A 25,538-nucleotide genomic window follows, 5' to 3' on the forward strand; every position below is an offset into this window, starting at 1 on the left:
TCTGAATTCCCTGGGGGAATCTGACCCCTTGGGAAGCAGGGAAGCCAGACTCTGGGAGTTCCATGTTTCATAGGATCTTTCTCCGAAAGTCTGAAGTCCTCCTTCAGTGTCAAGGTGGCAATGCCATCCAGACAGGGCCCCCAGACTTTATCCCGTGTGGGTTCAGTTCTATGAAAACATCTTACTCAAAATTTCTAGATCTGCCTCCTGGGCCTTTGATGGGCCAGTGCCTACCATCTCCACTTCTCCCCTTCTGGGCTCTCTCCCACCTTTGTGATGATTACTTCCAGTGTGGAAAAGTATTTGATACAGTCAGTGATGAGGCTAAAGTAAGTGGTGGGTGAGAATGGGTAGGGATTGGGAGGTGGGGGACTGTGGAATGAAACATTCCAGAAATGGAAGGATCCGGTTTTAACTTGGTGCTAAAATCTTTTGTAAGCATCATACTTATAATGAAACTATAAAGTAACATTATTAGGAACACAATAAGCAAGTTGTGGATGGCATGTACATATGAAACCAATTCTATAAAAATTCCTAAAGCACAATAAAACTAATAAGGCTATAAATTACTTTAGGTACGTAAATTCATTTTAAAAAGTATATAAATTCATAGATATTTTCTGGTATCCATGGTTGCCTCTGGGAACAGGGATAAGGGGTTAGGTATTGAGTATAACATCTCAATTTTTACAAGAACATTTTACTTTCCAATTCTTGCACTCCCTTACTCCTATATATCTGGCTCACTCTCTCTTGTACTTTTGTCCAGATCTTCTGTACCCTCCCCCAACAGTGCTTCTCCAAACTGCTTAAACTTCTTACACTTCGTGTATTGTCATCGTAAACTGGCTTAAATTTCTATCTAGCCTGTTTTTTTTTTTTTCAGTTCAATTATCCATCCTTATAATTACCTCTAACCTCTTTGTCCCTCACATTTCTTAGTCCCCGGAGTACTGAAAAGCCATGTTCTCATGGCTTTGCCCATACTAGTTTTCATTTTTTCATTCAGAATGATCATAATGTTAAAATATTGCTTTGAATGTTTATAATCCATGACTCAAGAGAATATTCATGTTTCTTTTCATCAATTAGCCCCCAAAGAACAAGACTAAAGCGCGAAAAGAGAGGCCAGTGGAACTTGTACAGAACCTACAAAAATTTTCAAGATGGCGATTCATCTGTGAAACATAACAGCCTCGGACAATTATGTTAGATTATTTTCATTTTTTATTAATTACAGCACAGAGAAAAAGGGCAAAATGTTTAAAGAAATGTGTGTTTTCTAGACAGGGTGTTGGTTTTACACCAACAGAAAAGAAAAACAGATGAATAAGCTCTAGATCTTCATTTCTCTTATTCTCGGGGCAGGCTGAAAAAACAAAAAGACAGATATAAATACTGTTAGTAAAATGGCATGTGTTTGACAAACCTATTCAAGTGAATAGTAAATTGCTTAGATTGCCTTCCTGCAATTTCTACCAATGAAAGCCCTTCAGCCTGTCCTGGACTCTTGATTCTTCTGTTGGGGTGGTGGAGAGAACACACCGATAAGTGTTGTAAAGTCCTCACTACATCACTGATGTCATAAGCTCCTCAGGCTTCAAGGTCCCAGGTTTCATCATCCCTCCTCAGGGTCACTTACTTAACTCCTGCTTGTTACCTACGTTAATGACCAACAAAACAAGTGCCTTCTCAAAGTAATACCTTTCAGAAGAAATTCTTGCCATTTAGCAATAAAACAAATCACATTTTGAAAAGGTCAAATTTACAGAGATACAAAGTTACTTCCTCATCCGAATGCACAATATGTAGGTATTATCAAGTGGGCAGAGAGTAAGTGAAAACCAAGTAGAGGTGGTAGACCTTACAGTCAGTTTGGAAAATATGAAAATAAATTCATTTTAGAAAATAGTTGGACAATTTGTTTTAAAAAAAAGGGAGTTGAGGGGTGCCGGGGTGGCTCAGTTGGTTGAGCATCCAACTCTTGATCCCACTCATGATCCCAGGGTGGTGGGACCAAGCCCTCTGTAAGACTCCATGATGAGTGTGGAGCTTGCTTAAGGCTCTCTCTCTCTCTCTCTCTCTATCCCTCTGCCCCTCCTCTGCTTACTCTCTCAGTCTAAAATAAAATGAAATAAATAAATAAATAAATAAATAAATAATTTACAAATTAAAAAAGAGAGTTGATTCTATTTTTAAATTTTCCTCCAAATATTACAACCCAAATCACTGAAACATGTTTATGTTTAAACACTTAAATTTTGAAGTGCACCTTAGTAGCAAATTAATCACTATAAAGTGCAAGTTCACGTACAGTAGATCTATCATATTCTCCAATGAAATTAATTTGTTACTGGGCTATTAGGTTGCACCATGTGAAATCATTACTATGCAATTGGTTTTTATCTTTAAAAAATGCATTTGCATATGGTCCAGCCTAATACCTAAGTACCCCACTGCTGAGCCATCATTTGGTTTAGTGATTCTGTTTACTATGTCTTAATAGGTCAGAACAGGACAGTGGTTAATTCTCAAGCTTTGGTTTGGATTTTGAATTGTGGCTCCACCTCTCACTAGCTGGGTGGTCCTTGGGTAAATTATGGAAACTATGCTCTGATCTGTGCCTTCATTTTCTCATCTGTGAAATAGGAAAAATAATGGCACTCAATTCAGACAGCTATTGTGAGAATTAAATAAATTAATATATATAAAGGTCTTAGAACAGTGATTGGCCTATATAGGCACTGGCCTATATGGCTCTTGGTAAATAGCAATCTTTGCTATTTTAAAAATAACTATTATAATTACTTTTTTAAAAAAAATAATGCAAAGTATAGTTACCTGAGATGTTGTGATTATGTTGTTTTAGGCTAAGGCAGCTTGAGTTGTAGCAACAAGTTTTGGACCCTAAATAAAGAAAAATGACAGATTTGGGGAAAAATATTAGCATCACTATTAGGATAAAAAATTAACATTTATACAGCCATTTGTGATTACAAACTAATTTTACATGCATCGCATTCTTTAATTCCAGTTTAGTAGTAGAATATCTACAAGGAAGCTTACTGGAATCCACTGTTCCCAAAGGAATAAAAACATTACTGTCAAGTCATAGAGGGAAACAGTAAATATAAACTTCCCCCATTAACCTGTAAAATCAAACTCAGATTCAACCAAGTTACAAACCAGCATTTTTCAAGAACATGTTTAAATAAATTAGTGTTCTGGCTTCATGCTATCTCTACCAAAGACTTGAGCCTCACAAATATCTATCTATATTCATAAATATCACAACTTTGGAAACAGAACAAATACTGTAAACATTTCCCAATATGCTCCAGTGAGGCAGGAGATAAAACAAAAACAAGAGCTATTTAAGTAATTTTGTTGGGTAATTGTATGTGGAATAAGATTCTGATCCTAAATGTACAGAGTATCCCTAAGATAGATGAAGCCCTAAGCCCTTGCCTGATCGAACATAACAACAAAGGAAATCAGCCATATGAAAATGAAGAAAGTCCAGCACCTCCTCAGCAAAGCAGGCCTCCTTGTCTTCAGCTGCGCAGCACTTGTCTACAAAGTTTCCAAAATCCTCCACGACAGTTTTCAGTTGTTCATCTGTTGCCTTGGGCTTGTGTTTCAACAGCTCAACAAGTGCACTGCATTTGAATGAAAACAAAACAAGAATGATAAAAATCAGAAAAAAGTTTACTCACATAAAGAAAAATGGAGATGGAAGGAGAGTGGGAGATGTAGGCTTCCACTTATGGAATGGATAAGTCACAGGAATAAAAGATGACAGCTTAGGGAATACAGTCATTGGTATTGTAACAGTGTTGTGTGGTGACAGAGGGGAGCTAGACCTGTGGTGAGGACAGCAGAACGTGTAGACTTGTAAAATCACTATGTTGTACACCTGAAACTAATGTAACATTGCATGTCAACTACACTTCAATTAAAAAAAAAAAGGAAAAAGAAAAATGGAGATGATAAAGATAGCTGTATTATTGTTTATAAGTCTTGGAGTGAGGCAATTCTGAGCTTGAGGCCCAGACTTACCACAATAAGCTTTAATATTCTCATTTGCATAATGAGAATAAAATCTTCCTTCCTAGGGTTGGTGGAAGGATCAAATGAGATAATCAATGTAAATTGCTCAGCACATCTAGTGTCAATAAATCTCAATAAATCAATAGATCTCTTTACCGTAAATGTCTAGAAAGGATAGGTCATTGCATTTTTACATTCTTCACATTTTAGAAGTTATACAATATTGAATTGAATTTTATAGTGATTTAAGAGCTAAAACTGATCCTTAAAAGTTTAATTGTCTTGTTGGACTTCATCTAAAAAGTTTCTAAGAATCCTTATATTTGGTCTGTGAAATTTACTCCATTCAGTTAATACTGGGAAGGCCATCAGTAATAAAACTAATCAAACTTCTGGGAGGTGATGGTTCTCTTTCACTGACATCTGCAGAGATAATAGTACTAGAGAGAGAGAGTCACATGGGTATGATAAGTTTTGCAATATTACTCGTAAATCTATGACTATGATTAGAACCTCGAGAGATGATAGCAACTTTATGGTGCTAAATGTCATGCACTTTTAACTCCTGTGACATCAATAGGGCATCAAGCCTCAGAACTCATTTTTCTAGATGGTTTCCACCCAAGTTCCATTCTCAAAAGTTATATCTTGGGGATTTGCCTTGTCTGTTGGCTGCCATAGAACAAACTTAAAATAGCCATTCATGCCTAGAAATAAATTCACCAATTCTTTCTACTAACTAACTTGCTCTTTGCACAAATGTATCAGTTAACTGTTCATCTTTTTCTACTGGACTCATCTTAAAACATTATTCCACTGCAGCTTTTATCCACAAGATTATTCTGAATGATTTGTAGGCAAGATTGTAACATAGAGGTTTTTTGCTAGGAAAACAAAAAGCTATCCATTTTATTCTTGACACTTTAATCAGCTTACTAAGGCCAATACTTAATTAAATACTCTTTTCTAAGGAATATAATCACTGCTTCAGAAAAAGTTACTCATTTCAATTTACAATTCTCACTCTCAAAATGATAAATGCTTACAGTAATGAAACACTACTCACGATTGTTTCTTGATTTGTTTCTCAGCCTCAGGAAGGGTGCATAAATCTGCATGGAAGGTGAATGTTTCAGCACTAAATTCTTTGGGAACATATGTTTCATCGACTTGCAGAGCAGAAAAGCATGGTCGTCTGTTCACCAAGGACTCTGTGCAGCATTTGGTAACTCTCTCGCTCACAGGGGTCTTCTCATGCAACACACACAACCGGTTCAGGACCACGGACAGCTAAAGAACAGGTGGAAGAGCAAAAATTGAAAAAGCGTAATAAAAGTTTTCCATGAACCTCTACTTTCCAATGGACGAAAAAACATGTTATATATTAACTAGCAAGACTGAATCCAAGGTTGATTTGAGGTAGCGATTTGCTTATCTTTAAGAACTACAAGTAATAAGAGACTTTTTAAAGTATTTTCTCCTTTAAATATGTCTACATTTTAAGAATTATTCACTTGATAAAATAATGCTTAAAATAATTTGATGTGAGTCCTGAGATATGTGTTGGAGTGGGAAGGAAACAGTCTTATACTTTAAAAAAGACCCCAAAGATTAAGAAAGATTTTTAAATGCTAGGGGAAACATTGAAAACTCATGGAATTTTTTTCAAAACAATTTATCATTTTGGGGATCTTATACAAATTCTCACTGTGATGGCCTGGGTAATATAAGTGGCCAAGTCCTGGCGGCCACTACCACACACATACACACATGTGCATGCAAGCACATGTAGTCCACCCTGCTTCTGAAAGTTAGCTTTGTCAATATCTAACAGCAAAAATTCATCATGCTTAACTTATTGTACTTAAAAGACTCACGTAGTCTTCAGCACAGGACAGTCTTTCTGATTCAGGACGCGTACAACACTTGCTGCCCACTTTTCCTAGGCTTCTTGAGACCTCCACGAGAGTTGGAGTTGACACTTGAGGTACTTTCTTGGTGTAACGAACTAAGAGCCTGTAACAAAATAATCCATGTGTTTTCAGCCAGGCAAGAAACTGTCTTTCTCAAACACAGCAGGTCAAACAAAGAACACTTAGCCAAAATCAACAAAATGACTTTCTGTTCATAAAATTATTTCCATATCCAGGTCAGTGGAATAGCATGGGGGAGGACCTTGTCCTGAGTAACTAGGTAAGCCTATCTTTGATTCCACCTGTGCTGTATACTCTTAAGAAAGTGACTGACCGGGGCGCCTGGGTGGCGCAGTCGGTTAAGCGCCCGACTTCACCCAGGTCACGATCTCGCGGTCCGTGAGTTCGAGCCCCGCGTCGGGCTCTGGGCTGATGGCTCAGAGCCTGGAGCCTGTTTCCGATTCTGTGTCTCCCTCTCTCTCTGCCCCTCGCCCGTTCATGCTCTGTCTCTCTCTGTCCCAAAAATAAATAAAGGTTGAAAAAAAAAAAAAAAGAAAAAAAAAAAAAAAAAAGAAAGTGACTGACCTTATTAGAATTCGGTGACACTAGTATATTTATTAATTGCTTCTTTCTTTCAATAAAACCTACTGACAGCTTAATATATATCAGCCTTGTGCTAAATTTGAAAGATATGTATAAATTTTCTCATCTATAAAATGGGAGAAACTATACCTGACTCAATAGGGATGGTACAAGTATTAAATTAAAATTTTTAAAAAGCATGCAATCAACCTGGCATGATATCTAGCACATAGTAATCATTTACTCAGAATTCCAATCACCACTGAAAGTCATATATGACTATAATCTACTAAAAGGAAGAGACTATACCTGGTTCATTGTTGTTGTTATCCCTAATACCCATAGTTAGAAGAGTGCTAACATAAATATCTACTGAATGATGTGTCTCTTCTTGTCTTTACCTCCATAGATAAGGCTCTAGTAGATCAGGACATTTGTCCATCGGCTTATATATTACTTCTCGAGCTACTATCATTCAAGGCCTACCATTTCCTCCTTTGTAAAGCATCACTGTATTTTGTTTGCCCATAAGCTATTCTTTAACCTTCAAGGGGCATCCTCAGCTCCTATATTCCAAGATGTGGTATTTTCCTTTCCAATCTCAAGAGACCAATTTTTTAAACCACACTCAAACATAGGATTCTCCATCCCATTAACCATTTTCTGTCTCCTCCTCCAGTTTTTCTTGATGGAGAGAGATGAGAAATATATACTGTATTTTCGTGATTAATATCTCTATGATAAATGGTATCTATATTAAGTTTTAATAAATTACAAATTGATCAAGAAAATAATCAGCCGATAAACAAAAATACATACGCATTTTGGAAGCCACATTCTCCAAGTTTTTCAAAAAGTTCACAGTTTGTTTTGACTAAATTGTGAGGCTCTTCCACAAGAGGTTTAAATTCATCAAACTGAAAGAGAACAGAATTGTGTTGACAGAATTCTACCTTAGGACCATACGAAGGTTGCTTTTCATCCTTCTAGGCAGAAAGAGATCCTTCCACCCTTTGCCCAAAGTCATTACTTAGATCTTTGATGCCAAATCTATTACAATATGTCCAAACTATTTATTTTATTTGGTGAGACTGTATAGCAAAAGGGATTAAGAAACTCAGGCTCTGGTGTGCTACTGCTGGTTTTTGAGCCAGGCCACTTGACCCATTTTCTAACTATGTAACTTTACTTTCCATATCCAAGGTTCAGAACCCTTACCTCTACGATAGGGATGAAAAAAAGAAAAGAAAAGAAAAGAAAAATAAGAGAAAAAAAGAAAAATAAATAAACAAAATGGGCATGAAGATGGTATTCACTTCAGAGAATTGTTCTATAAACCACCTGAGTTAATACAATTAAAACAGTACCTGGAAGATAATAAAAGCTCAATAAATGATGGCTATGACTTTATGTATCATTATCATTAAACCATATCTCTAGTTGGATTCTGAGCTCCCTGAGATAAGAGATTTTACCTTGGTCAAGGACTCCAGTATGGTACCTGGCATAGAGTAGGTTCTTGGTAGAGCAAAGAATGACTTTTCTTTGATTCTGAAGTTTGGAAACCACTGTATATGCCAGGAGTGCTAACTATCTTAAACATGTTACAATCTGTTGGGGATGGCTAAATATGGCAAAAATCCTCCAGAACAGGTTTTCTCTCCTTACATAAATTCTTGTAAGACAATTCCTAAACTTTTTCCAAAAATTTTGAAAATATTCTAGATGACTAGATCTCACAGTCTTCCTTAAGATGCCAATTCTTTTTTTAAGGAATATAAAACTATTTATTAACCACTGTTTACCAGCATTTACAATAGAGTCAACAATGTACAGCTGGATAACATTCTAAGACTCTACTTCTTGATATTTGATCAATCTTGGAATCCGGTTAACTATATATCTAAGTCCCTTAATTGACATTAATATGTATCTTATTTTGTTCCCAGGAACACAAAAAAGAAAAAAGCATGGTCAAGATTTTTTGAAATTAGAGGTTGCACCCTTTAGATCTTTCCCTTCTAAGCTATTCTAAGTCTTATTAGCCATCTATTTTTCCTATAATGTTTAAGAGCACAGAATTAAAGCCATATCAAGAAAAGATATAAGTTGCACTATTTAACCCTTTACATTCTTGCATTATTTTTCTTTCTCATTATGAAGGATCACCAGCCAAACAGCTCCATTTTTTTTCCCTTGAGAAACCTACCACATGGGCATAGCAAGTAGGAGGATCATCGGTGGCACAGCACTTCTCTAGGGTGGCTTCATATTCCTTGGCAAGTCTCAGTAGCAATGAGACAGAGTATTCAGGGTGCCTTCTTGAGTATTCATACAAAAACCTAATTCAGATGAAAATAAAATAGATTTAATTGGACGAATGAGCAAGACAAATCACCTAACTAGCCTCAAGAGTAACTCATATCCCAAAGATCTCAGTTCGACTAGACCCCATGCAAGGAAGGTTAATGACTAAGAGTCTGGGGTTCAGAACTAAAGCTACCTGCATTCATATCCTGGCTATGTCACCTATTTTACTATATCACCTTAAGCAACTTATTAAAACTATTACAGACTTGGCTGCCTTCTCTGTAGAATGCAGATAAAAACAGCACCTATCTCACAAGGTGGGTTGCAAGAAATGCATGACATAATCAATGCAAAGCATACCCTGTCTGGCACATATTAAATGTTTGATGAGTGACCCCTGTTTTTATTATGTATTTTTTTTTTATAATTTGGACTATATCTCAAAAAGGTTCTGATAGATAAATAGAGATATATTCTTAATTTTTTCTTTTTCCCCACTGAATGAATAAAATCTTTAATCTTTATGTAAAATACATAGTGCACATTACACTGTTATAATCCAACAACAGAAATGCAAAGTCTAACACCCCACTTACTGACTACATGTAATCATTTATTTTGTCACAGAATTTCATGCTGCCCTGCCATGCTACTGTTATTTCTGGTCTGTTCAACCAAGTATAAAGCAGACTTTATGAACAACCAAATATAAAGCAGATTCCAACTTCTCTTTATATTTTTTTATATAGATAGATAAATGGTAGGTAGATAAATAGATACAGATATACAGAAATATAAAGATGTATTATGTATATTCACACATATATATTGTAGTAAGTTCAAGAAATACTCTTTGAATGAATAATATGTGTATAATTTATGTATATACAAATGTTCCTAGAGGTATTTCCAGAAATATCCCTGAGGAGAAAAGGAATGGAATGGGGGCAAGGATAGAAACTTTTACTACTTCCCTCCTCTTCCCTATTCTCTATTGATTGAGTTTTTACCATAACTATGTATTAGTTTATAAAAACTTTTTAAAACTAATTAACTTTTGCAAAAAAAAAAAAAAAACTTAAAAACTAGAAGAGGGAAGGATTAAGAAATATTGTAGACAACACAGAAATTGTAGCAATGCCAAAGGAAAGCCTAGTATCTCTTCCTGAATCTTGAGACCGTAGAAAAGCTATGGAGGGATTATTCTTTATCCACTTACGTGCCCAGGAACACATCCTTTGCCTCCTGATAGTTCTTGCAAACTTCCTTATCTTCAACAAAATCAGCAGCTAACGGGGGCAGGTCAGCAGGCAACTCATCTCTTTCCACCTCGCTGATGCAATGGGATTTTTCCAACACAGGCTTACCACAGCATTCCTTCAGCTTAGTGGAGATTGAATCTTGATTTTCACATACATACTTGGCAAGATCCGCCTGTAAGCAGGTTGATAAAAATTTTTCAATGTAAATTGTCATCGCTACACTTTCTCCTCAGACCTTTATTATGTTGGCAAAACATCTTTATTGTATCCTAAGACCATACACATACCAACATGCCTCCCATGAACACTTTCAGTCTGCGCTCCCAAGACTAGAGACTCGGATAGAATTACTAAAATATTTCCACTTGATTACAAAAGACCGGTCAGTAACAGGGGCCCATATTGGTTATCATTAATTTTATATTTCTACCACTAAGGCATTTAAATTTTTAAATTAAAACTCAGTACTATTTTTCCAAATATTTCCCTCAAATTAAGTACAGGCATTTTGAAACCAGATAACTAAATAAAATGTGAGATATTTTTGAAAAACTAGTCAAGACCATAGTCACAGTTTCTACTTACACATGGAAAATATTTGCCTTAAATTTTCCAGAAAGTATCCTGAGAGATTAGGATTCTGGTATTTGGTCATATTTTCAAGTTTGGGGAAAAGAGATCTCATGCTAAATATTTGCATAGTTAACAAAGATGGTTAACTAAGAGAATATAGAAGGGCAAAAAATTACATAATTTCCAAAGATCTCTTTAGCAACTAGCCCTTCTCCAATTCCACCCACCTCCCAAAAAAGTTTTCTTTGAAATCTACCTTTCTACCAGCTGTCCTACTTCAGTGAAAGCCTTTGTTCTCAGAATATGACTGAAAGGGTTACAAATTAGTGAATGAGTTTATCAGATCATTTCATGAGTGAGGTGGTCAGGTTTAAATAAATGACAACAACAAAAAAGTACCATAAAGCAGGCAAAGAATTGAGCAGATTGTGCATAGAAAACAATCTCAACTCACTGTCAGCTTCACCAATAATACTAAGCAAATTCATACTACCAACTGAACCATGTGTGTTACCAAAGAGTATACTTTACCCTGTCATCTGCACATTCAAGCAGGTCACCATGGCAGCATTCCTTGTGGATTTTGGCAAGATCTGTCACTAACTTGGAAATCTCTGCAAATTCAGCCTTGGGAAATTTCTGGCTCAGACGAGCTACTGACCTAAGAAGAAAATTTCCCATCCAAACATTAATAACATGCAATATTTTATGTGAAATCACTAGGAAAATACTACTTGAACCAAGAAAATTCAGGACAAAATAGCATAAAGAAATAATTTGTAAAATTTGTTGGTTCTTTTTTTTTAATGCTAGTTCTGAACCAGATGGTTATCTTAAGACAAAATGTTTCTTTAGGGCAGAATTAGCCATTTTAAGAGTGTGTGTGTTGGATAGAAGTCCAGCCATTCATAAAAACAAAAATCAAGAAGAGATTCTAAAAGAGGCAACATAAGTGACACCAGGCTGGCTCAGTCAGAAGAGTTTGTGACTCTTGATCTCAGTGTTGTAAATTCAAGTCCTGCGCTGGGTGTAGAGATTACTTAAAAATAAAATCTTTAAAAAACAAAGTGAAATAAAATAGGCAACATGTGGAGAAGCATCAAGTTTGGAGCCCAGACCTGGTTTCTCAATCTGGCTTTATCACGTATTAGAAGTGGGACCCTAGGCAAGACTCAGCCTCTACCCAGTCACAACAGCATGCTAAATTGCAGGACCGGGGTGCCTGGGTGGCGCAGTCGGTTAAGCGTCCAACTTCAGCCAGGTCATGATCTCGCGGTCCGTGAGTTCGAGCCCCGCGTCGGGCTCTGGGCTGATGGCTCAGAGCCTGGAGCCTGTTTCCGATTCTGTGTCTCCCTCTCTCTCTGCCCCTCCCCCGTTCATGCTCTGTCTCTCTCTGTCCCAAAATAAATAAATAAATAAATAAATAAATAAATAAATAAACGTTGAAAAAAATTAAAAAAAAAAAATAAATTGCAGGACTGATGTGAGGATTAAGTTAGTTGATCCATGCAAAAACATTTTACAAACTGGAACATGCCATGCAAACTCCTGTTATCTTTTTTTTAATCGAGCTCCCTGACTTCTAAAGGTGTCTGAGAAAAAAGAAATTCATAACTTCTACAAAATGAGGGAATTTTGATTAAGCATACTTTCACCAAGAAATTGATCCAACACAGTGTCTAAACTTATGACATGTAAAAGGCGAATATCCGTATGCCTTCCCAAATCAAGTCAGAGTCTCCTAAATCTGTTCAAAGCTTCTTCTTCCCCCAGACCAATCACAGCCTGTTTAACTGTTTATCATTTCCTGTTGGGGTTGTTTTATTTACTGAGTTAGTTGATTTTGGTGGAGTGGATGGTAGACACGGCAGGCAAAGATAGCTCAAGTGATGGTATCTAGAGAGCTCGCAGAATGTCTATTATTTTCATTCCTCTCCTGTTGCTGTTGATTCATTGTTGACTACCATGTGAGGGATAGGGGAGAGGGGATTTCTCTTGGCTTAGAAACTGAAGAATGTTCCTTCAACCAGCGAAGTAATATAAAAACAGAGGCCCAGACAAAAACAAGAGATTCGCGACAGAGCTGAAGCTATAAGAAAATGAATACTAACCTCGATGGCTAAATTTAATTATCAGAACATAAAAGGACAAATATTTCCACAAAATTGATGGGGAGGGTGGGTTAAATTAAGTAGAAGACACTGACTACTGCTCTGTAAAAATACTGGATCATTAGAAAGGGATCTTTAGTTTTTATAAATAAGTGGGAGATTAGATACCTTAAAGACAAAAAAAGATACCCTCTAAATTCTTTGACGACTTAGAAAAAATATGATAAAAAAAATTATGAGGAATTGTCACTGATGTTCTGATTTTCACTGCTGTTAATTTCTGCCTTTTAAACAACCGAAAAGATGTGTGTGAAAGCATCACATAAGGTGCCACATAAATGTACAATTTTCGTCATCTGAACCATAGTCATCTACATCATTACAAAGATTCAAACTAAGTTTAAAATACCATGCTTTGAAAGCTCTTTCTCCGAATTTTTGGAGGCTGGCACACTTGAGTCTCTCTTTGGCGGATGAAGCCAGTACTTTTTCTCTCAAAGCATCAATCTGCAAAAAAGAAATGATTTGGGAAAAATTAGAAAAGGAAAATTCTATGCGAAACACCCCTTCATAAGTTCAGATGAGACTGTGCCACATGGAATTTTAAAGAGATCATTTACACCTAAATTCCCAAGTGTTTACTATTGGCAAATAATTATTTTGCTATGGAGGAGGAGGACAATCAGTCTGGTCATAGCGTAAGCCTCTAGGTGGTTAAGAACCAGCATGGAGGCTTCGCCAGGGAAAAGGGACCTGAAGGGAAATGTGGAGGCACAGAGTACACTAATATCCCAGGGAATACAATTTTTCTGACTTCTTAATTTCACTTACAATTGATCTCAACCCCTCCTCCACCAACTCTCACAACATCAATAAGCTCCATAGAGAATACAGTCCATAATAAATATTTATGGAATGGGTGAATAAACCCAGCCTTCTAGAGGCAGTTGAATTCTCTGCTTTGAATTCCCTACCCAGTAGAAAAAAGGCTCGTGAAAAGATTAACAAAACTGTGGCCCCTTGCTGTGCAGTTTTACAGATGAGTTTCTGTATGTCACTGTAGTGACCCACGCCATAAAAGACGCAGGATATTTAGACACATACACAGTGATGTCCTCTATCAGATCCACCATGGCAAATCTGAGAAGGAGGAATGAGGAGGTCATAGGTCTTCAAAGAGGGTGAAAGATCTTTGGGGGAGTTAAGAGCGAGGGAGGCTTTTCTGTCCATGTAAAGAAGTTTGTATCAGAGACAGGCGTTCCCTAAATCTAGCCATATGATGTGCAAAGTCTGAGGTTTGGTTATGAGTTGGCCCTCCTGTTCTGACGAATACCTTCGGTGTCAGGCAGGCAGCTTTATCTGCAGCTTCGCAGCATTCTGTAAAAACTCCTTTGTATTCTTCGGCGTAGTAAAGGAGTTCTGGGGCATAAAAGTAAGGATGTCTTCTGGCAATTTCATATAAGTATCTACATGTTTAAAAAGAAAAACAGGCAGTCATGTTTCTGCAGCAAACAATATTACAGGAACAATTGTAATCAACAATCTCATCTAATTTACCAGTTAATCTCAATTTGCACATGATGACCTTGACTTTGTCATTCGGTAAGTCCGTGAAAAGGCTAAACTTATACATATAAATTATATATATATTTATATATGTATAAAGTTCTATATATATGTACACACATATACCCACACACATGTATAAAATGGTTAAATTTTGGTAATATAATGTTTTTGACTAAAACAAAATCAGCTCTGAGAATAAATACATATCTTCATAATATTTTAACAGACCTCGATCTCAGTTTTTTATACAGAACATGTCCTGTTTTAATGAACTCCAAAAGATCTTTGATCACATTTTTTATCATGGAGAATTTTGTAGTATCAAATATAAGTTCTTTGAAAATTATCATTAGAATGAAAGCTTCTAAGCCTTAATGCTGAAAATGTTTTTTATGGTAGCAATTGTTATCATAAGCTTTGATCTATTTCCTAATGTTTCATTTTGCAGCATAAAAATCTTATTACTTACTTTCCCAGGAATCTCTGTTCATTTTCGTGGAAGGCAGTGCACATGGCATCAGCCTCTGGGGTCACCAGATGACCGAAGCCGGGATTGTCATCTTTGTGCTGCAGGAAGCATTCGTTTCTCTCAGGTTCTTTTTTCTCACAGCAATCAGCCATCTCACCATACTTGTCGCGAAGAGAGGCAACTGTACACAGTTTATCTCCAAAGAGTTCGTGCTAAATGGAAGAGAGCAGACTTCAAATCATGGGGAGGTACTTTGTTTTCTTTGCACCCAAAGAGCAGTCTAAAAAGTTTCATGTATCGGTAAACCTTGGTTAGGAAACCATGTAAATTTAACATCCACTTTTTTCCTCAGGTGTAGATAGTTTCCCAGGATTTCACCATCTATGTAATTTTTGCAGGAATTAGCCATCACATGATTACTGACAGTGAATAAAAAGGAAAGGCAACGAGACAATCAATGGCTTTAAGGAATGAATATTGCTCCTATTTCTACGGGCTACAAGCTGGAAGAGCTAATAAAAAAATCAAGGGAAAATAGTCTTCTAAGTAGTAGGTGAATTCACATGAAGAAAGAAAGTACTCAGAGAGTTTCTCATTTGATCTGCTCTTTTCTGAGGGTCCAGCTTTTAAGTAGATGCCATTCAAAAACTGAAGAGTAACACAATTTACTGTTTATTAATTATTATATGAAAATATAGATCTTTTTTATTCTAGAAACATTTGTCTCAAAACACATTCCATTAAATGTATTCTTTCTGTCCCCCTTAATTTTTATCATGAAAGTAATTGGAACTCCAGGGAAAATAAACTGCTGAAGACAGAATTAATTTGCAAAGCAAATATATTTCTAGAAGTCATATTTAAAGTCCTAAGATCATGTTAAAAATATTGAGTTAAAGTACCGATTCTACCTGGAGGTGAAGATACATGGAAAGAAGGAAGTAAGAGAAGGGAAGCCTTCACTGATAAATAAAAACTGACCTTGCCCCCAGCAAGGTATATACAGATTGAATGGGGAAAGAAACAAACCTCTCCCTGTATTGAAGACCTACCTAGAAATACCACAAGTTCTAAGTTCTTCAAAATGAATAAATGCCCTGATTGTTTATTGTATGTAAAAATATGACTATCCCTAAAATAAGGAGTATATACTTATACTATCATTTTACCCAAGTAAAAAAATTGACACAGAAATCAGATGAGTGCCTTCTGAAGATAAAAAACATGCTCTCACTATTAGCCTCTATGATAGAAAGCACACTTCAGATTTTAAAAAGAAACTTTTACAAATAACAAATTTCCATTTAAATACACTATCACTGAAGAAGAAATAGAAATTGGTAATGAAAAAGAATGAAATCTTGCCATTTGCAACAACGTGGATGGAACTGGAGGGTATTATGCTAAGCAAAATAAGTCAGTCAGAGAAAGACAGGTATCATATGATTTCACTCATATGTGGAATTTGAGAAACTCAACAGATGAACATAGGGGAAAGGAAGGTAAAAGAAGATAAAAACAGAGAGGGAGGCAAACCGTAAGAGACTCTTAAATACAGAGAACAAAGTGAGGGTTGATGGAGGGGAGGGGAGTGGGGGGGATGGGTTAAATTCGTGATGGACATTACCGAGGCCACTTTTCAGGATGAGCACTGGGTGTCATATGTAAGAGAGAAATCACTGGGTTCTACTCCTGAAGCCAAGACTACACTATATGTTAATTAGCTTGTATACAAATAATAAAGAAACAAATAAACTATCACTATGGTGTGTGGTCTTAATAAAGAAATGTTTTTAAACCTCTGGCTGTAGCTAGAACATCTCTATTGTAGAAGAAACAAAAGCTAGCCTTGCTTTTGAGACTTGCTTACCAAGGAATAATTGAGGAAACTAAACTTGGATTTTTTCCTTTGAAATTATCAGGATTACCGAAAAGAAGAAATGATAGTCAAAATCAGAATGTACTTACAAGTGACTTTTCACAGTTGGCTGCTGACTGGTCAGCCACACATCCTTTTGCGAACTCAGTTACTTCATTCACTAATTTTACATGATCTTCAAATGGACACTGCTGGAGATACTGAGAAAAGGCAACCAGTACCCTGAAACAAAGGACATAGAAACATGAAACACGGTGAAATTTTAATATAAAGTAGTTTGCTATGCTAAACAACAAATCGTGTATCTGTATATGCTCTGTATTATATACAACTTACTATTAGCCAGAAAGTCTATCCACATAGCTATTATCTGAAGCCATATGTGGCTGTCTAAGCAAAGAAGACATGTATTTATGCCATGTTTAAATAGATGTGCACGCATGTCAGCAGATGCACAAACAGAGCAGGCAAGCAAACTGTATTCTAAATAAGTCTAATTATGAGGACTAGGGACATTACATAGGCCCTTTGTCTATTTAAAACACACACGTACACACACACACACGTCTCTCATTTAATCAGACTGTAGCATGAAATTGACCTCTAAAAAATAAACTATTTTCTCACTTTTTATTAGATTAAATAATACTAAAATGGTCTCAAGAGCCACAGACCTATTTGCTAGGTAAGGGAATTTAGTAAGTGAGCAGCAAAAGAAACCATATACTGAAGTCTTTCCCACCATGCAGGTTATGTAAGCATTCCAGAGGTACACTGTCCCATATAAGTGGCCAGTAGCCACATGTGACTGTATAGACTTAAATAAATTAAAATTAAATGCAACTTAAATTTTTGATCCTCAGTTGCACTTGCCACATTTAACATATTCAGTAGCCTCATGTGGCCAGTGGCTACCATATTGAACAGCACTGATATAAAATATTTCCGTCAATGCACAAAATTCTATTGGATAGTATTGTTCTAGAGCCTGGACTCTGATGATATGGGAATATAAGGTCTTTAGAATAATAACCAACTCTATTAGAAACTTTCAATTTGACTCTTCACTATCTTAACTTACAGGCCTTTGAAATGTTCTTCTCCCAAATCATTGAACCGATGAGCAATCTCACTCTGTTCTGAAAAGGAGAAAAGAAAAAAAAAGGTTTACATACTGAAGAAAACAATTTAGTTATAATGTTACTTTTTGTGTTTCTCTCCATGCAAATTAGATAGTCATTTGCTCCAAAACCTTGGCCTCTGATCCCTACAGAAAATCTGAGGATGATGGTGAACTATTTGTTCTGAATTAAAATGGAAGAGTTATTCTATCACCAAAGATACTATTTGAAAAATCATGAAAATTGTTAAATATTTATAGCTTTATATTCAAACTTGGATAAGATCTAATGCTCCTGCAGTGTCCATTAAAAGCTACTGAGAGGACAGTCTGAAATGAAAAATATAAATTCTATTTATAAGATTAAGAACACAAGTTTTGGGTTTTGTTTCTGTTTTGGGATTTTTTCATATCTCTATCTATCTATCTATCTATCTATCTATCTATCTATCTATATCTCAACGTGCAGTACCTAGGCCTTTGGGAATGTGGAGCTATGAATTCTAACATTAAACTATATTCTGTGAAGTTGAAGTCACTCTCGGCTCCTTCATGTGCAGAAGGAAATTACAGCTACTAAACAATTCTCACCATTTTTTTCACCTAGGATGTTAGAAATATATTAATAAGATAACTTCCTAAGGGATCACAAATATAAAATACCATCACAGTCTGGAAATAAATGCTAACGGAAAACACTTCTTTAAAGATGCGGGGTTTTCTAAAACCATTCTTTTACTAGGAAAATAAAACAAAGGTTGAATAATAGGAAAATAGAATTCTTACGTGCTTCTCGACGAGTCACGCCCCTGGAATAAGCAGAGCTAAAGAGGAGGAGGAGGGAAATAAAGGTTACCCACTTCATTGTGCCAAAGGCTTGTGGGGTTGATAGAAGAGAAAAGGTAGGACGAACAGAGGGAAATTAGCACTAATATACTTCTTTAACCAATAATTGTAGATTATTAACCAGACTCATCTTGGTATTTCATTGGCCCCCAACTGATTACAAAATTCATATTATTCTTGCCAAAAAAAAAAATCGTTTGACTAAATCCATTGCGTATGTTTGCCATCTGGAACTGTTTTTTCCACAAGACCTTGTCAATTCATTAGTTATGTAAAACATCAAGTTTTACATAAGACTTTAAACGATTTGTCCCTATTATTCATTGCCATGTTCTTTATTTGTGATTTACCATTTGAATATTTTAATTTTTAATATGTGCAAAATTCTAACCAGACCGATGACTTAAATTGGAAATTAAGACTTACTAAAAGAGCTAAGCTTTGAACTGTATCTATTACTAACTCCAGCTATGTTTTTATCATCAAGCAATGAAAAATTTACACACACACACACACACACACACACATACACACACACAAGAGGGCTTCCATGTCATTCTCATTCTCCTGAAATGTTCTGTCTAAAAAAAAGTTGAGGTTGCCTCAGACGCAAGCTAAGAAAAAGCCACAGCCACAATAGCAACTAAAGCGGATGTCCAGAAGTCCTACCCTCTTATCCCAGCTCTGGTCCACAAGTGATTCAGGTCCTGTGGCAGGATAGTTAGATGCATTGTAGGCATATCTCATAGAATTTTCAGTTAAGGAGACATGGGGAAGAAAATGGGCACAGCGACAGTAATGACAATCTCTGCCATAAAAATAGACACAGGGCAGGTTGAGCCTTGATTAAACCTCTAGAGGTTATAAGAATCCTAAACCTTCACCGGGGATCACATTCTTTCCATCCCTGCTTCATACTTTTTTCCTTTCTTCCTTTTAATAAAAAAAGTCACATGTTTTTCTTTAATGTTATTTTTATTTCAAAACAAATTTAACATTATGTCTGAAAACAAAGCAAACATGACTCTTCCCACCCAAGATTCTGATCTCTACCTGTGAAGGGCTGTTCTATCTCTGCCCTTTTGCTTTAAAGATAAAGAACCACAAATTTCAACCAGTAGGAAAATTGACTTTGTCTGACACTACAAAGCAATAATTAGTTTCAAGCCAGTTATTTCACTTAGTTAAATAACGAAGTCGATCAAAACTGGCAGTCAAGTGTCGTATGGCACACGGAGGCATAGAGACTAACAAATACCCCAAGAGAAGCATTACCTTTTTTATTCAGTCACATGATGAAAGGAATACACTTCCTATGATCATATTTTATTTTATGTCATTTTCAGGTATGGGTGCTACTTAGATAATCAAACACAGAAGAGGAGATCCTAGATAGGGAATAGGAGATAATAGGTAATAGATGATAGATACATAGATAGATGATAGATGGGTAGATACGGAGTTTTCTTAAGTAGCACAAGGGAGTGCTGAATAATGGAGCTATACTTATCTTTCACGCCACAGACAAAAAGAAATCAAAGAATATCTTCCTGTAGAATTATTCCCATTAGGATAGAAATGGAATAGAATAGACTAGAAAACCATTTTTAATTCCAAAAGCTTATATTAGAAAATTTAAAAAGAATACTATTTTATAACTTTCTAACTTTGTAAATAGAAAAAAATAATTTTTTTTGGTAAATTGTATGTAATTTTTTTTGTCTTCCAAGAGAGTAAGCATCTTTTATTTGAATTCAGGGTGCAACCCTAGCTTTTCTTTTCTATCAGTCCTTGAGGAAGGCTTGATCAAACAGGCAGTCCTCATCATTGGATATAATTGTATCGCTAAATCACAAAAACAGGCCTTTGTCATACACACATACACTTTGTGCATGTTCTTTGATGTAACAAATGAAAATAATATTAGTCTCTCCATCTACTTTACACGGCAATACTATATTGTATACGATGGTAAATATAGATCACAAAAGAAAAATCAAATTCATCATGGTTCTAGAAACTTAGAATTGATTTTCCCATATTTATAAAGATCTCATAACTTTCAAATATAAAATTGAAAATGCCTGAAAGAATTTGTCCTTACGGTACCAATAGGGTGTTTCCATGGACATATCCTTATGAGAAATTAGTAGATGGCTGAGAAATTAAAGTATTTAATTCTTAACAGTAACTGCATGCTTAAAATCCATCTTAATTAATAAGAAACACTTGAACATTTATATTTTGTGGATTCCCAAAGTAAGAATTCCTACATTTATCTTCTATTAGTTCTGCATGTACATTCTATATTGAAAGGAATAAAACCACATATTTGTTAGTTTTTCTAAATATTCTGTTCTTCAAGCTTTTAAACTCTTATGTTTAGTTAGTCATCAAAGGACTCTGGCATGGGAGTAAATGTAAATGTTTAAACCAAGAGTTATAAATATGGCTTACAGAATCTAGTTTCTAAGTAAATAGGAAACTAGCTCCAATGATTTTTAGACATTTTCCCATTTTTGTGGGAGAAGTTTAAAAAGAGAGTAGGTAAGAAAATTCCTTCATATGAAAAGAATAGTATACTGATCATTTAGAGCAGGAAAAATAGCTTAGTTGAAATATAAATATACCCGGAAATTAAATCTAAGTCTTTATCCCTTTTGTTCTTTGTTTTGCTCTTTTTTTTTTTTTTTTTACCAGATAGAAATGGCAGTTTTGAAGCACATGAAACAACTCTTTGGACCAGTCCCTCACTTCCTTGTCACCTTCATCATAACCTTAAACCTATATATACCTTTCTACTACCCTCTGGGATTCCTGAAGCTTCTCACCAAGTCATTCAAACCAGGTTTCCCTCCATCTGGCCATCTTCTTAGTCCAGCCCTTATGCTGTTTCTTTCTATAATAGATGACTACTACTGGATTACCTTCTCTTGAAATAAAGTGAGGCATGCATAACAATGTGGAAAACATCTCCAATAATAGCCTCAGTATTTTAACAGAAGCTTTCGAGAGACAAATACTTAAGTCATTCCAAAATATGAGAAATTTGGATCCATTTGGAGAGAAAATTGGAGACAGGGAAATCTTTTCATAACCTTCTTCCTACTATCCTGTGGACATATGCAGGTTCTAGCTGACATGAAGGGCCTGCACTGCTACATAAGGAGTATAGAAGAGTAGACAAGTAAAAGACCATGAAGCATCAAACTAACCAGTTGAAACATTTAACTGAGTTAATTTCTTATTCACTTGTGAAGAATAACATTTCCCATTAGAAATACAGAAAATTAATTTTCAAAATGTATAGACTTGCACAGACATTTTTAAAGGCAAACTAAAAAATTGTAATCCAAATATCAATTGTCCCCTTATCTCCCTCCATAAGTCAATCCCCCCCAAATACCCACTTCATTAATGAGAAATACAGAATTTGCTGGAGATTTCATAGAAGACAAGGTGAGCATTTATATTATAATAACCACACTACATAACTATCTTTGGCTTGTTCCATCTCTTAAGTCCCTCCCTCTCCAAAGCTCCCATGACAGAAGGGTCCCTATTTCTGCCTCTCCTCATGGTACACTGATCCTGTGGAATTTACTGTGAATTTCATAGCTCTTTACTATGCAGTTTAATTCAGTTCAATGTGAATTTCTAGCTCCAAACTCGAACACACATATCCATATATATCTCCATGCCATATGGGTCAAGTTGGATTCAATTATCTTTAAGAACCCTTCACCTTGAACATTCTCTGATTCATATTCCAAGGTAGCAGTCTTATAAAATGAGAAAGGGGCCTGACTGGTAGGAGGTAGAATGAATATATGAAGTTAAGATTTTGGGATCCAAAGTTGAGAATTTGTTCATTGCTGACCTGCCCAATGGCTCCTCAGGCATCACTCTCTATCTAGTTCAGGTTGACATTTTTAAGAAATAAAAAGATCCTTTAAACTTGCCTAAAATATATAAGTAAAATGACACTTTGTCATATCTTTTCATCATTTTTCCATTTCAAGAAAAATATAGCTAATGCCTGAAAGCCATGCTTATTCATTCTTCATATAAGTTAACAACCAATAAAATCTATAAACATGTATTTTGAAATTGGTGCCAGTAACTCTTCTTTTATAATAATAGCTACAAATGGAAATTAAACAAGTGAATATGCTGCTGAGAGTTTAGTAGTGCTAAAATATTCCTCTGCTAAAACTTTAGTGCATCATACACCTGAAACTAATGGAACATTTTATGCCAGCTATACTCAAATTTTGAAAACTAACACAACAGATGAATGGATAAAGAAGATGTGAGATATATATACATATATACATATATATACATATATGTATACATACAAACATACATACATGTACATACAAACAACATATAATGGAATATTACTCAGCCATAAAAAAGAATGAAATCTTGCCATTTACAATGACATGGACAGAGCTAGAAGTATCATGCTAAGCAAAATAAGTCATCAGAGAAAGACAGATACCATATGATTTCACTCACATGTGGAATTTAAGAAATAAAAAAAATGAGCAAAGGGGGAAAAAAGAGAGAGAGAGAGACAAACCAAGAACAGATTCTAGAGAACAAACTGATGATTACCAAAAGTAGGGGGGAATGGGTGAAATAGGTGATGGGGATTAGGAGTACACTTATCTCAATGAGCACTGACTAATGAGTAGAATTGTTGAACCACTACATTATACACCTGAACCTAATAGAACAATGTATGTTAACTATACTGGAATTAAGATAATAAACTTAATTTTAAAAACTAACAAAAACTAACAACAACAAGAAGCTTCAGTGGATCAAGTTTAGGAAGTTTTCATTAAAGGATGATTTTTTTTCTTGATGTCTTCTAACACCTAGAATTTATTAGATGCTTTGTAATCTCCCAGTGCCAGAATCTAACTAAAACTCTAGCCCACCACCCAGCTGAACCTTGGAAGTTAAGTCTTGAAATTCTCATCAACTTTTCAAGCATCTATGTATGGGCTAACATTAAGAAGTGAATTATTTGATCCAAAAAAACTTGTAACTCTTAAGAAGTATATCAAATAAATAATTGGCCTAGTTTATCTTTTAAAGAGAAATTCATTTGTAGCTTAACTTTAATAAACTGTACAATGTAAATATTTTCAAATGATTTTTAAATATAATTATTGCACATATAAGCATTGAATTTTTCAAAATTAGTTTGTCATCATATGGGCACTAATAAAAGCTCTTTTATTAGAATAATATCTACAGGAATAAAGTTTTTATATATAAATATAGTTAATTTAATAATAATTTGTTGCAACAAAAATATTAATTCAAGTAGAATAAAGAAATAATTTTAGTAACATATGTTGTTGATAATGGCTCTCTGTTTCCAAAATGCTTCTGATTCAGTTATGAGACATCCAGTATATTAAGTTATTCAATAAAATCCATACAATTACTCTTTCAATTTAATTTTAATTTTGTCTTCCCACTAAATATTTATTCACTCATTAAAATTATATTAATTAATCTTGCAGCATTTAATGTCTTGAAGGCAAATGACGTTTATTGATGAGTCCAAATTTCTCTTTGTTGTTACACGGAAAATTGGCAAAAAAATGCACATCAAGAAAGATGGTATCTACAGCAAACATTGTGCTGGCATCAACAAACCCACTATTTATTTAAGAACACCAGCGTTCTTGCTGACAGGGCACAATCCAGAAAATCATGTTTTATACTTATTTTAAGTAGCACAATCTAGTCTTTCATTCATGCTAAAAATGTATTGACCACTGAATGTCAAGTATTTGCTGGTGTATGAGGATACAAAAGATTAATAAGACAGTTGCTGACTCCAAGGAGCCCACAGTTGAATAAGGGAGACAGACACATCAAAAGATCATTATAATGCAACATTATAAATTACTGTGCATGTAGGATACAAGATACTTTATTCTGGGGTGATAAAGAAGTATCAGAGGGGCACCTGGGTGGCTCAGTCGGTTGAGCAGCCGACTTCGGCTCAGATCATGATCTCACGGTACATGAGTTTGAGCCCCGCGTCAGGCTCTGTGCTGACAGCTCGGAGCCTGGAGCCTGCTTTGGATTCTGTGTCTCCCTCTCTCTCTAGCCCTCCCCTGTCTGCGCTCTGTCTCTCTCTGTCTTTCAAAAATGAATAAATTTTAAAAAAAATTTTGTTTTTAAAAAGAAGTAGCAGAGAAGCTCTAAACACAAGGGCAATCTCATGTGTAAATAAGATGTGTGGGCTCTTAACTTCTTGACTAACTGTATGATTCAACAGGCTGTAAAGCTTCAAATTTGCATTCTCTGGTTCATTTTTGCTTGTGAAGTAACTCTGCCTGAAGAAATGAAATGAATGGGTATAGGACTGAGGGAAGTAAGGATGGTATGAACATGTGTGATTTCTAAATAGCTGATAAAAGACCAAAATACAAAAAGCAAAGAGTTGGGCCCCAATTTAGAAGATGATGGAAATTCTTGCAGGATTGAGAAAGAAAGGAAAGGCAGACTGGCAGACAGAAAAGAGAAGCAGAATTTGCAATTATTTAGATTTCCAGGTAAAGCTAAGGATGAGATTGGACATTTTAATATTATAAGCACAAAACAATATTCTTATAGAAACTTACAAAATTTCCATGGGAAAATAGTTTATCTAAGATGATTGACAAAGCTGTGGACCACCCAAATGTTTAGTGATGAAAAATTGTTCCTGATTCAAGATATATTTGTTTAACCATGTGCCTAGAAGTCTGAGAGGGCTTTTCTAGGGATCTAACGTTTATGCTGAGGAAGTTTTTAAATGGACACGAAGAATAAGG

The 25,538-nt window shown here is 35.4% G+C and overlaps 1 protein-coding gene across 1 annotated transcript; it reads right to left on the reverse strand.

Moving 5' to 3' along the window:
- Positions 1–1,212: 1,212 nt before the first annotated feature.
- On the reverse strand, positions 1,213–18,765 carry ALB (albumin). Its single transcript, XM_045473774.1, has 15 exons — positions 18,628–18,765; positions 17,803–17,860; positions 16,811–16,943; positions 14,843–15,054; positions 14,138–14,270; positions 13,214–13,311; positions 11,225–11,354; positions 10,078–10,292; positions 8,758–8,890; positions 7,368–7,465; positions 5,931–6,069; positions 5,120–5,343; positions 3,530–3,662; positions 2,845–2,910; positions 1,213–1,372 (listed from the first exon to the last, which is right to left on the reverse strand). Exons 1-14 carry the CDS (start codon positions 18,704–18,706, stop codon positions 2,869–2,871), a joined length of 1,827 nt encoding a protein of 608 aa, XP_045329730.1. The 5' UTR covers positions 18,707–18,765; the 3' UTR covers positions 1,213–1,372; positions 2,845–2,868.
- Between the last annotated feature and the right edge of the window lie 6,773 nt (positions 18,766–25,538).

Source organism: Leopardus geoffroyi, chromosome B1 (assembly GCF_018350155.1).
Source record: "Leopardus geoffroyi isolate Oge1 chromosome B1, O.geoffroyi_Oge1_pat1.0, whole genome shotgun sequence".
NCBI lineage: Eukaryota > Metazoa > Chordata > Mammalia > Carnivora > Felidae > Leopardus > Leopardus geoffroyi.